We start from the raw sequence: 13,494 nt of genomic DNA on the forward strand, positions 1-13,494 counted from the left end.
CCCATCTCTGTCTCTGTCCTCACGTGGACTTTCCCTATGTGTCTCTATCTTTCTGTCCCTTATAAAAGCACTCACTGGATTTAAGGTCCACCCTAAATCCAGAATGATCTCATCTTGAGATCCTTGACTCCATTACGTCCACCAAGATCCTATTTCCGAATAAGGTCACATCACATGTACTGGGGTTCAGAACTTGGGAATACCTTTTTGGTGGTCACAGTTCAACCCACTGCTGTCAGGGACCAGGGCAACTCTGGGGACCTAGCAGCAAAATTTCATTTGTAGACTTTCTTTTTAGAGCTCTGATATTAACTTGCTTCAGCTTTTGCCCTCTCCTAGCACTTCAATTCAGAAATTGAAAATTTCTTGGGAGAGTGGCTGTAATTGACCAAGCTTAAAGCAAGTAGCTACCCCTAAAACCATGGTTAAGGAACAGAATTTCAAGGAATACACACCTCCTGGTCCGAGAAGTTGCTGGAGCAGCCAACACTAGATGTGTCTGTTACTTGCCACAAGCAAGATTTTGTGATATCAAGACTAGCAGAAGGAAGGAGTGTTTCTTCACAAAAAAGGTGGAATTTCTACATGACCAAGCACTATTGCTGAATTTCAGACTTAGTTAGATTAGTTATTTTAACCCAGTATATTATTCTCTGTTAGAGTCAGAGCTCAGATTTCAGTACCGTAACTTGCCGTGATCCAGTAAGAATTTATACTCACATACGATTATACATATTATAATGAAATAATAAGTCTTCAGTTTGCTTCTAATGGTCATCAGTCTGTCCCTACATCCATCCATCCATCTACCCAACCAACTCTGCCCCTCCATGACTCCAACCATTCATTCATTTAGGCTAGTTTTGTTCAGGATATGTTATCTGCCAGGTCCCATGTAAACACTGGGGATAGAAATGCACTCAGCAATATCCCTGTTATGAAAGGTTGCATAGTCTTAAAGTGAAGATAGCTCTGCAAACAAATAGGTATCCTCAATGTTCTTAATTTCTCCAGTCCTCAGAGGCCACTATACCCTTTAATGGTCAATGAACCAAAGCCCACGTCACCATCCTGTTTGATTCCAGAACTGATCTCTTTCTAGGATGGAAATCATCCTTAAGTATCTTCTAAGGTCATCCAAGGAATGCCTAGCTGTGCCACAAACATTTCTTGCTTATTGATTGTCACCTCAGCCATCTTCTTCTGTCTGATCTGCTCTTCTTTGGGTGATATCCAACTAGCTTCTCCAGATGTGCTCTTTCCCATATCCTACAAAGCTTGGCTCATGCCGGATACAGGCCTCTCTGGTACAGACCCCAAAATGTAGCTAAAGCCAAAGATCTTCTTTATTAGAAGTTTTCTAAAGAAGCAGAGATAAGTGAGTAATTTGAAGATAATTCTTTACTGTGCTCATGAAGCTCTACATAATCTGTCTTTTCTGCCTCACCCTCAAACCACACCAGTCTTTCCCTCGCTCAGCACCCTCCACCTACACAAGCATTACTTCTGACCCCCTCCCAACACAGCAAATCTGCCCTTCCAGGCTGTTACCCTTGCCATTCCCTTTCCCTGGAATACCCACCCCTTGGATGTCCACATAGGGGAATCCTCTTATCCTTTATACCCTACATGTCACCTTATCAAAGGTGATGTCCATTCCCCACCATCCTCTACCCCAGCCCTTATTTTTAATTCCTTCCTAATTTTGCCATGGTTTATAACTGTTTTATTTATTTGTCTATTGGTTTTTTCTTTGTCTTTCCCACTAAAATGAAGGTTTCTTGAGGGTGAAAACCAGGTCACTCTTACTCACCATGGTATACCCCAGTGGTGCCTGGAATATAGTAGAGGCTCAATAAATATTTGGTAAATTCATTTACAAAAGGAGAGAAAATGTTAAAAAAAAAAAAAATAGTGGAGACTTGATGTTGCTGCTCTTAGAGTTCAAAGGTCAAATGCTGTCCATAGGGGTCATCTACAATCCTCTCTTGTCCTAGCCTCCTCCAGTTACCAGGTTGCAGAGACAAGCCTTTCTCTCCTTGGGAAAGACTACGAGCCACTGACTCACAGTACTGAACCCCTGACATTATCTAGTAAGCAGCAAAATAAACAACAAAAAAAAGTTTCCTCTTTCTCCCAGATCCCACATCAACTTCGGACTCATTTACCAAGAAGTGGCTCTGCTTAAGTTGAAGTCAGCCCTTTACGTCATTAGCCACTGCAGTTTTGATCTGCCTAGTCTGGTGCCTTGGATTTAAAAAGAAAAAGTGTTTTGCTTTAAGAAAAAGAAAAAAAAAAAGAGTAGTTTTTCACCAAAGAGTAATCAGAAATGTTGGGAACCTCAAAATAGTACTTAATCTCCACTCTTTTACATTTTCACATCCAGGTTTCAAAAATCTAGGGTTGAGTCATAGAAGTTCATTGTTTTATCATCATGTTCGTTCATTCATTCAGTAAATGATCATAAAGCACCTATCATGTCAGGAAGTGTCTCTGAATAGTTGTACAATGCTGTCCTTAGGTATACAAAGTGCTCTGGGAATTGCTCATTGGGCTTGAGTGAGGGGTGAGACAGGTTTCCCAGAAGAGGCAACATTTTATCTGGTTCCTCTAGTTTGAGTAGGGGTAGGTGAGCAGACAAGAAATGACAAGGGCATCGCAGGATTGGCATCTCCTCAGGGTACACGTATGTCCTCAGTATTTCAGAGGAAACGTAATGCCAGATGGTTGCTGAATGTAGGAAATATGTATGCTGTGTTTGAAAGGCCTGTGGCATTGCTAATCTTCTGCTAAGTCAGTCCCAACCAGGGGCACACTCGGAGGCCTCCCCTTCCTCCAATGAGTTTTAACGAGGTGTGTACCAGAGTGACGTCTAAGTTGGCTCTACCTTAGCACCCAGCTCTGCCCCACGGTAGCTCCAAATCATTGTGCTGCTTTGGGGCCTGATTTGTTACTGGTTTATCATCACATTTGAAAAGACTGATGTGCCAGCAAGGGAATTCCAATCAAGCCACAAGCCTGGAAAAGAGGCCAGCAATACAGCTGTGAGCATTTAGTGGCGTTGTGCTGTGTTCTGATACTCAACGTTTAAACCCTGTTTACTGGCTGGAGAACATGAACCCATCAAGTCAGAATGGCTCATCTTCTCCATTAGAATGGGCATTTCCAACATGATCCTTGTATTCCCATTAATTATAGTAATAAAGCCATCATTTCCACTTAAAGACACCCTTGAAATACCCATGTTGGTTTATATGGTCTGGCTCTTTTGAGTAAATTTTTCTATTTCTCAAACTTTTCCACTTACTGCAGAGGAAAAAGAATGTGCTGAACATGGACTCTGAGAGGGCTAGGGGTGAGACTCAAGGGGTGGGAAGGCCTGGGGAGCATGGTCGGAAGTGCCACACCACAAGCTCATTTTGGAATATGCGTTTCACATCTGTGTCTAAATAAAACAGAGTTATGTAATGAAAAAAATGCATGTGTATTTTTGCATTTACTTGATTATTATCTTGATTTTTAGTTTTAAAAAGTTTTTGCCCAAAAATCTTTTGGTAAAGCTGCTTCTTCAAGAAGCTCTACATATCACGTGTGTCCTCTAGCTCCGTGCACTACTTGCGTGAAACCCTGAGAACCAGGGTTCAGAACAAGTTGAGGTATACCAGACTCTTCTTTCTCTCCTTTGTCTTGCTCCCCCCACCCCCTTCTCTGAAATTTCCTCTGCTTTTAATAGTTTCTTCTCCTGCCTCCTAAGCAGTCACTCTGGGAAGAAGGCTTTCCAGTACATCATCATTAGAAGGGAAAGGTACAGACCCTGAGGACTTAGTATTTTCTAATTCTTACATTTCAAACTATGAGTGAATGAATGATATTGTTTTCCTCAGAGAAGAGTATTTTTCATTAAAAGTAATTTGGAAGTGTTTTTGTTGTAGACTTGTGAAACTTTTCATCTGGGTTTGGCACTTTCCTGGGCCTGATGATTATCTTTTTATTGAGGCTATAATTTCTCATTATGAGGGGAAAATTATCAATGAAAGTTGAAAGCACTACAGTATAGTCTCAAAGTGAATGTTCTGCCTATCTGTAAGGAAGTCATAATTAAAGAAGGTTTTGCTCTCTAGAACTGGAATATATTTAATCAACTCTAATTCAGGCATGGGGGGCCATTCAATCAGAATTCAGTGTGGAGTGGTATTACTGGGCTATTCATGAAATCCATGTAGAACCTCCAAACCTTTCACTTGAGGGCCAGGAGAGAAGAGACACGTAGGTAACCAGCTGAATAAGGCTTTGGCCCTTCTGCCTTGAAGCCGTGGTTTCTTCAGGGGCTAAGTCGCTGACAAATTTCCAGTTCAGGTCTTCCTTCCTGGCTTATCATGGGGAGTGGAATGTTGAAGGGTTCTACTCACTCTCCTGCTGGTGAGTTCTGTCCTACTTACTTCCCTGTTGCTTTGATTAGGGTCTCACTCCCACCTTCTGTCACAAGCTTTCAGATTGTGTTCATCTTGACATTACATTGATACTTCTTAGATTTGGGCCATTCAACAAATAGGCACTCAGTAGAACATTGGCTGCTTGAGGATGCTTGTTGGTTTACTAACTACACCTCTACTTTTTTTTATTTTAAATGTTCCCACGGAAGGTGTGCCTTCTTCAAGAACACCTTGAATCTGTGCAGAAGGAGTTCATAATTTTCAACAGAGAAAAGTAAGTAACTCCTGCAAGAACACTAATCCAGCGAATCGTGGGGTGTTTCAACCAGACTTGACTTGTAGAGCTTTACTATGTTTTTAAACATTTTAAATTCTTTTTAATTACAGAAACGATGCAGATCCATAATAGAAGATGTGAGAAATTCAGAAACTTAATTTTTCTTATAAGGGCTTTTAAAAATTGTAAGAGTAATTAGCCTAGCATCACGTTTCTGTTTGTGGGCAGGGCAAAGAAATTAGAACTCACTTAAAATCAATGACGTTTTAGGTTTCCTTGGTTCATACCTCTTTATAAATTATTGGGCTTTATGCTATTACTTCAAAAGTATAAACCTTTGAGGACTAAAACCGTCTTTTTTTTTTCCTTTTAAGAGTAAAAAGAGACTTTAATAAAAGGCAAGCAAATCTAGCCTTGGAACAAACCAAAGACCCACAAAAAGAGGACGGACAGAATAACAACCTGTGAAGTTCACAGCATCTTTTCTCGGGACATTTCCTGCCTTCATAGACCAGAAACTGCTGATTGTCCACGTCAGGAATTGCTGACAGTAGTTCTCGCACTCCACACCTCACTCCTTAGCAAATGTGAATGAATGCCTTTCAAAGGAGGCTGCATGATACACCAAGAAGAGTCCTGGGCTCCTGGGATCTAGTTTCAGTACTAACTGTGTAGCCTTGAGCAAGTTACTAAATCACTCTCTTTGCTTCAGTGTATTCACCCAGCGTGAGAGCTTTATACTAGATGAACTCTAGCCTGCCTTTTTAGTTCTAGCTTTCTGTTATTCTAAACAGCCTTTATTTTTATTTTAAAAAGAATATTTAAAGGCAGATTTCTTTTTCCTACTCCTTCTAATTACACTGTGACAAATGGACAATGGACATAGGGCTCTCTAGAGCTAGAAAACTTCATCAAGTCAGGATCTCCAAGCCTTATCAATAGGAGTAAGGGATTTAATCGGAAAAGAGTGAATGGCCCTAGATGGAAGTGGCATAGGTTTTTGAGGGCCGTCTAGTAGTGTGCCGGGGTTGCCTTGTACCGCTGGCAAGAGCCTACCGTGCAGCCCTTTTCCACTCCATGTTCGGTGATGTAAAGTTGGTAGCTTCAAAGTGGTGGTGGTGGGTGTATTTACACCATGGGAATTGGCAAATGCTACAAATCAGGACTTTTGTTCCCGCCTCACAAGCTGATCGTTAAACATTTACCAGCGTTCCACTGAACTTCTTCAAGCAAACATGCTTCATGTAAACAGGTTCTCTGAAAATGATCAGAAACCTGGGTCTGAAGAGGATCAGAAAAGAATGTCATTCCCATGAAAACCTGTCCACCTCCTAGTACAGCAAAGCTGCATCTTTCACAGGGATAGATTCTGCTAGAATGTGAGATGAAAGTGGAAGATCGTAAAATTTACCCTCAAAAACTTCTTTCAGTGGCTCATAATTTATAGTGTATACCCTTTCTCAGTGAAGCAATATGCTGTTCTTAATGTTTTAAATAATGAAACAAATCACTGTTGTTTATTAATTTTGTTAGTTATATTCATTTTTGGTCTTTTTTTTTTTTTGGCCAGTAACAGATGAAGTTAAGTGTTACACAGATTATCCATCTTTATAGACTAGAAATACACTTAGAACTGTGGATGCTCACACATTTAAGAGACCTGAAGCCATGGAAACTATCAGGAAAAAGCAGTGTCAGGTCCTTCCTTGTGTTTACTGCAAGTAAAATGGCCTATTTGAAATATTGACATCTTAGACTTTATTTTTCTATTTATTTGCCAAGCACAAAATTTAATCCACCAGTTAAATGTGCTTGTGCTCTAACAACAGATGCTGTGACTTCTGTACTGATGAGGCAAAGGATCTGTGCAAGGGAACCTTTTTTGGCAGCCCACAGGATGCTACTGGGACAGCGTGAAGAAGTGAAGAGGTTTGGGAGAGCCATGTTTTAACCTCTCGGCCAGTCAGACCACCTAAACTTATCTTTATATTCAAAAAGTTTGTGGGTCACCAAGAGGGCAGTTAGCTGGGAACAAGGAAGACCAGATTGGCACCCTTTTGGGAGGCCAGATGGGTGAAAATAGGCTGGAAAACGAGGGTACACTGGGGCAAGTAAGCTTGGATGGAAGCCAGTACCCAACTTCAGCTTGGCTTTTAGTTTTCTCCTTACTGCATCCAGAATTTCCATGAAATGGTGCCTCTGAACTCCAGGAGCTTCTTGTTCTCTTTGATTCTCTTTACACCCCCCACATGCTATTTGTGCCATTTTGTTTTCTCGCTAAACACTAGAAACTCTAAGCACTTGTCTTGACTGAATTTCACAGAGGGGCTCACTTGAAAAGAGCATCAAAAAGATAACTAGACTCTGCTTCAGGCTGGTATATCCCAGCAGTGAGAGGGGCCATTTGCATGTTTACCAAATTCCTTCTTTCATTTGTTTTGATTCAAGCCCCAGTGAGCTGAGGACTCACCTCCCCAGTCACCCAGTTCCTTCTCTTGCTATGTCCTTCTTTGCATCATCCCAAAGGAGAGGCTTTGGGAAATTCTTACCAAAGGGCAGATACCGCTAGAGTATCCATGGTGATGGGTGTCGATTATTTGCGCCATTTCACTTGTTCACGTGGTTTGTACCTAGATAGCTACCCAATACACTCTCTGTGATATGACTCTCTATTTTTCATTTCCAGTGCCCAAAGCACTGCTTCTGTGCCCAAAGCATATTGTGGGCTCTTAGGAACCACAGACTCATTGGTTAGAGCTCAGCCTCAGAGCACCTCCTCTGAGAGGTAAGATGAATTTTCAGTCCTAGCCAGATTACAGAGACAAAAACAAAAACAAAAACGCTGCCTTTATCAGTTAAGAGCAACTAATTATAGGCACAACTCACTACTGTACATTTCAAACATTCTAACAAGAAAGCTTTTCCAGAAAATTGTCCTTAATCTCTAAGATGGTCACTAGTTGTCAAAATCAGATCCTTTGGTTTTTATTCCATAATTTGGGCTAAAATGTAATATCCCACCAGGTAGAACGTAGTTCATCTCGATTTGTGACAATGAATCCCAGCGCTGAAGATTTTAGGAAACAGGGTGACTACTGCATCCTTTTGTATTCCTGGAATCTTTTTCTCCTAACAGCTTTCTCCATTGCCTGTAAGGAACATCTGAAAAGTCTGAGCAGGGGTTGAAAAGGAGAAGTATCTTAGTTATAACGCTGTCCTGCTGCCATGGGACCACTCACCTTCCGCTAACACACCTGGGTGGCAACGCTGGTGGGGCAGAGGCGTGGCTAGGGCAGGGATGAATGTCAAATGCCGCAATACACTGGGGAATCAGGTAGGGGAATCTAATCAATTAGTGGTTAGGCTCTTTCTGAGAGTTTTAAGCAGAAAATGACTAGACTTTGCATCATTAGAGTGTTTCTAGGTTGGATAGGCAAAAACAAACAAATAAATAAATAGCTAGGAAGAAAGAGTGATAAAAGCTAGCTGGGACCAGTGTTGCTGCTTTGGGCTGACCCAGTAATGCTAAGTCTTTAAGTCTTCAAAACTGAAAGGAAAGGCATAAAAAGCAGTGAATTTCTGTTTCCGTACTTATCTATATTTTGTCTATGTAAAATGTTACCTTCTCCGTCTGCTGTGATGACTGTTTACTTTGTTGCAAGCTCAGAATATCTGACTGAAATTAAAATTGATATTAAAAATCCCAAACCCCAGTTTTCTATGTTGTTGTGAATAGGGAGCTTATCTGGCAGTCCGTGGCTGGGGAATAGGGACTTCTGTTTGGCTATAGCACATACAGTGTAAACGTGCCTGTGTGTATTCGAATGTCTCTCTGTAAGTAAGCCACTGTCCCTTTGTCAGCTGTGTGTGACTGTTTTCAAGAAGGGCAGGGTTGGGGGTGCCAAAGTTCATCTGTTCTTTACCTCTAGTTCCTGCTGTGAGAAAGGCCCTTTATCAGTGACGAGCTAGTGTCAGAGGTGATGCACCAGAATTATGGGATGCAGGACAACTAAAGCGATCCACGTGTATAAAAATTCCAGGAGCACAGCCCAGAATTCCGGATTTTGCCTTCACTATGCCTTTTAGTCGATGGGCAGCCCCTTTATCAGCAGTCTCTCTTCCTTCTCAATGTTTTTTGTCCTGTCCTATTCCATACATCAAAGCAGCAAGGAGATGTCCCAAGGCCTAAGTAGAGCATGATCTGGGAGAGGAAGGGAATGGGCAGCTCTGAACTCTTGCAGCTGGGAGCATCTTCTGCCTTAAGAAATGGACCTTTCAACTATGTCTCAGACCCCACAGTAGCTCAGCAGCCGACAGGATCCCTGGACTCATCTCAGCAAAAGTCAGCTACTGTGAGTCTTGTGGGCTCCAAGGTCCTGCTAGATGTCCTGTAGTGCTAACAGCTGCCACCTCAGCAAAAGGCGGCATCTAGAACTCTTCGGAGGCTGAAGAGTGCCAGCCTTAAGTGTCTGGTCTTTTCGTTGTTGCCCGTCCTCCCCCACTCCCACTCCCCATTTCCTCCTCAGGATTAGTGTCTCCTTTGTGATGAGCTGGTGGTAACACAATTGATTCCGGAAAGCTCCTTGGGACCAGAGGGCCCTTGTTATTCCTATTCTCCACCCCCACCCTGGACTCAGCCAATTGATACCTACAACATGCAGAGGTATGAAGGCTAGTTATTGTGTATCTTTTAAGAATATCTAACAACAATGAAGTTTATTCTCTCTTAGAACCCCGCTTCCTGAGTTCATAGTAAGCACTGGCAATCCCCTTCAAACTTACTCCAGTCCTAAACAGAGTTCCTGCTTTAGTCATGACCTAGCAGAGGAGTTTCACCAATTCTGAGGTTCAGCCACAAAATGAGAATAGGAACCAAAGCTTGATACACCAAACCATGAACCTCAAAATGTGAATTCTTTATGAACTCAGAGTAGCTCTTCATCTGGTTTCTGAGCTTCCATGTTACAAGGTATGTGCTTCTGTACCAAAGGCAAAGTTCTACAACCCAAAGTGGCTCATCACATATGAAAGCAATTTATCCAAAATGGTGGTGCCCGCTGCCCTTTCACACCACCCACAACCACAGACTTCAGTGGGCAAAACGCCCCTGCCCCAAGCAGGCTTAAGAATGGTGTGTTACCATTCCCTCTTCTCCTGGTCTCACAAGTTGGTTTTCTGTGTGGAGTTATTAAGAGTCCACAAGGTTCAGGAGGCTCAGGGGCCAGCAGCTGCCCAGACCAGGCTACCCGGTCCCATTGTCTTCAGACCACAGTGACCAGTTCAATGGTGGACACATGACTCAAGCCAGACCAAACAGCACCAAACTCTTTGGGGGGCATGTAGTGGGAAGAGGAGCTCTCCTTCCCTGAAAGCTGTGACAAGGGGGAAATGAAAACCAGAGATGCTGGTAGCCAGCTCTGCCCTCACATGGAAAGAGCTTTGCTAAGAATGAAATGCTTGCTCAAAGACAAGTGGGCCCCAAACGAGAAAGAAACAAAGTTCTGATGTCAGCATTTAGATTCAGCTATGTTCCAATATGCTCAAACCTTTCATATGTTCCAATATGCTACACCTTGCACCAGGTGTAGTTGCACCAAACTTTAAAAGCTCCTTTTCCAACTTTTTTCATAACTAGTCTAATATTTGTCATGAAAAATGCACTGTACTAATTGGAATTGGGCCCAGCAGTTCTTTCTCCAAAAGGCTTCAGTATGACACAGGATTGCTGGAATGTTAAGAGATATCTAAGATCGAAGATGCAGTATTAAAAAAAAAAATGAACTCAACAAAGTTTGAAAGACTGCTTTAGATAGGATTTCTCAGAGCTTTTAACTTGCTGATATGTATCCTAAATCTCTCAAAGGAGGAGACATAGAAATAATCCTTTCCAAAAACAGTCATTTAACCACTTGGGATCTGTTTGCTAAAAGACATACTTTGGTATATGCTTAGTTTGAGGAAAAGTCTTTTAGAAGAAAGCGGGAGTCAATCTAATAGGGATAGAAGGAATGACTACAAACACATATACACATGACCGTTCACTTTGTGTTCTGGGCTGGGTCTAGATTTATACCGAATCACAATGCTTTCTGTACTAATGCTAAATCTGCTAATCCATAGAAAAAAACCTTAGTCATTCCCAAAAGTTTCAGTAAGTTTATCAAGCTCTGTGGTCAAAACAAAAACTCAATAGAAAAAACAGAAGCCCCTCCAAATTTTTCAGCATAACTCTTTTAGCATATCTGGCACTCTCACTAACCATTTTGGTTTTATCATGCAATTTTAATATTTTAGGTGAAGTGACACCACGTCGCAAGCAGAAGAAGGCTAGACAACATCTGTAATTTTATAGTTATTTTAATAACCAGGTTTACATTAACAGTCACTTGAATTTTTTTTTTTTTAATCTCAGCTAAACTCAAAACACGTTTTTCTTCACGGTTCAAACCAAACAGCTCTGCACGTTGCAGAGCCGCTTACAGCTACCACAGATCACAGGGAGATTTACTGTCTGTCCATGTTCACCAGACACAGCAATGACCACCCACACACCATTTTCCAAAGAAGGAACTTAAAATGAATGCTGGCTGTCCAGGACAGCCCATGAGTATCACTGGGACTCAAGCTGGAATTTTCCAGGGGAGAATGCCTGGGAAACTTGTGGCAAGACAAAGTTGGGAAATGCCCACCCTTTCAGGAAGGGCTTCTCAGGGTAAGCAAAAGTCCAGGCTTAGGATTCAGGCCTTTGGAGTAGAGCATGTCTCCCTGGGTGTAGTTATGAAGAAAACGGCCAAAGGATGACTGGTCTTTGAAGAAAGCCTATTTTCGAGATGACTCCCATCATGCCATTTTTAGAAAACCCAGAAGTCCCTCTACTGGGGTGGCTGATTTAACAGGTACACACATGCCTTCTCAATTACCCAAACCTGTGGACCTCTCAGAGCGAACTACCACTGATGGCCATCTGGCTTTAGAAAAAATGTGAGGCTGGGGGAATGGCAAGGGCCATTCATATCAGAGGATAGAGGGGTCAGACTGAGATGAGACCGCAAAACAAAGCTTGGGAGGGAGACAGGAGATCCACCGTGCCTCCCACACTCGGATGAGACACCAGTAAATTCTGAGGGCCATCACTCGTCATGTTCTTTTCCTACACCCTTTGCTAGAAGGCTGTCTGATGTGCTTCATGGAACAAAACAAATTTGCATATACATTTTAACTTAGGTATAAGGTTACTTGGAAATCAAAGAAATCCAAGGAAAGCAAAGTATTCTTGGGTTTATTAAGAATTCCTATTCTTGGAAAGTTATCAATCATTAGTGAAGAAAGAGAGGTAGGCTTCCCTAGATACTGTTTCCCATCCTGAAGGCATTATGGGGTTGTTCCTACAGTAGGGGAGGCTTAGAGGGAATATAAAGTTGTGCTTGAATGCTTCATTTCAGAAGTCCCAAGTACAGTGCAGATGAGCCATCTGGCCATGGACGTTTTATTTCCATGGCATAGAGAGGTACTAGAAAGATGTGCTGGAACTCAGGGCTTGGGTAATAGCAGAAGGGTGCAGAGGTGGACGCTCAGGCTCGGCTGATTAGGCTTTTCCTCCATCTGATGGTTGTAGCTGGTACTGCAACACATCAGCCCAGCAGCGAGGTATATGCTTCGCATGTGACACACTCCCTCTGCGTGCAAGACTGTCTTTTGAGATCCAGATACACCCCCACATATTATGATTTATAAATTAAGAGCTGCATCCTCTCCTTCACTTGTTCCCCTTAAAAAAATAAAAGGCACCATGAAAACCTTAAAATGCCACATTTCCCCATCTGAGGGGGACCCTCTGTTCCTGATTAAAGGAGAAATCAGCTTGCTAGGGGAAATCCTCTCCCTTGGCTATTTCCACATTATTTTGTAGTTATTTGCTCCCTCTTCTCTGGTCTTCAACTAATTAAAACCTGCAGTGAGAGATAATAGTTTCTCCTAAGCACTTAAAAGGTGTTTGAGGCCTGCTCTTGTCTTCAAAGTACTTAGTAGCAGGGTTATGGGTTCTACCTGCTGGATCCGGGCTCCCCCCACCCCCCAGCATGGAATTCTGATTGTAGGTTCATTATTGTTTCCTGCATGTGGGCCTCTTGGCTCTACAGATCCTGATTTTGCTCTGTACTTCCTCAGATCTTCCTCCAAAATTGAATTTCCAGAAGTGGTATGGTAGGGAAATGGATATTCAACTCTGACAGGTAAGTTTTTGTAAACACTCCTTGCTGACTTCCATTAAACCTCCGCCAACCTCAGAAGATTTTACTGAAACAAAAGTCTCCTAAAGGGTGCACAGGTGGTTCAGTGGTTAGAATGCCCCCCTTTCATGTGGGAGACCCAGGTTCAAGTCCTGGACCATGCACCTCCCCCCCCCCCCCCCTGCCAAAAAAAGGTTTCCTAAAGGATTTGCTAATAGAAGAGGAAACAGGTAGTTTAGAATTGAAATATGGAACCACAGCTGCAAAATGTGCTCCCTCTGCTCAAGATTGGCTTTCCCAAATCCCTGCTGACTCTCAAACTGAGATGACATTCTGGAAATAAAATTAACAGGACTCCTAGGAAAAGCAACTTTCCGTAAAAAGATCCCATTCAACAGTGGATGTGCTTGGGTCTCAGGAGATCAAGAGAAGCAAACACAGCCACGGCAAGTGAAGCCCTTCCCTCTGCCCATGTTGGCCGAAGTCCTAACTTAGTGATTCCAGAAGCATGTTCTTTCTCTCTGTTTGCAAAGAGAGGAGACTGAGAGGCTATCCA

At 42.4% G+C, this 13,494-nt stretch overlaps 1 protein-coding gene across 3 annotated transcripts in view; it reads left to right on the plus strand.

The window, feature by feature from the left end:
• STK32A (serine/threonine kinase 32A) overlaps window positions 1-7,551 on the plus strand; it is a 139,643-nt gene extending 132,092 nt beyond the window's left edge. For all 3 annotated transcript variants that reach the window (XM_077137348.1, XM_077137347.1, XM_077137349.1), the window contains 2 exons: window positions 4,643-4,707; window positions 5,085-7,551. In XM_077137348.1, coding sequence (XP_076993463.1) covers window positions 4,643-4,707; window positions 5,085-5,178 — 159 coding nt within the window. In that variant the 3' untranslated portion in view covers window positions 5,179-7,551. The remainder of the gene's footprint in view (window positions 1-4,642; window positions 4,708-5,084) is intronic.
• The last annotated feature ends 5,943 nt before the right edge of the window (window positions 7,552-13,494 follow it).

Source organism: Tamandua tetradactyla, chromosome 20 (genome assembly GCF_023851605.1).
Source record: "Tamandua tetradactyla isolate mTamTet1 chromosome 20, mTamTet1.pri, whole genome shotgun sequence".
Lineage (NCBI taxonomy): Eukaryota > Metazoa > Chordata > Mammalia > Pilosa > Myrmecophagidae > Tamandua > Tamandua tetradactyla.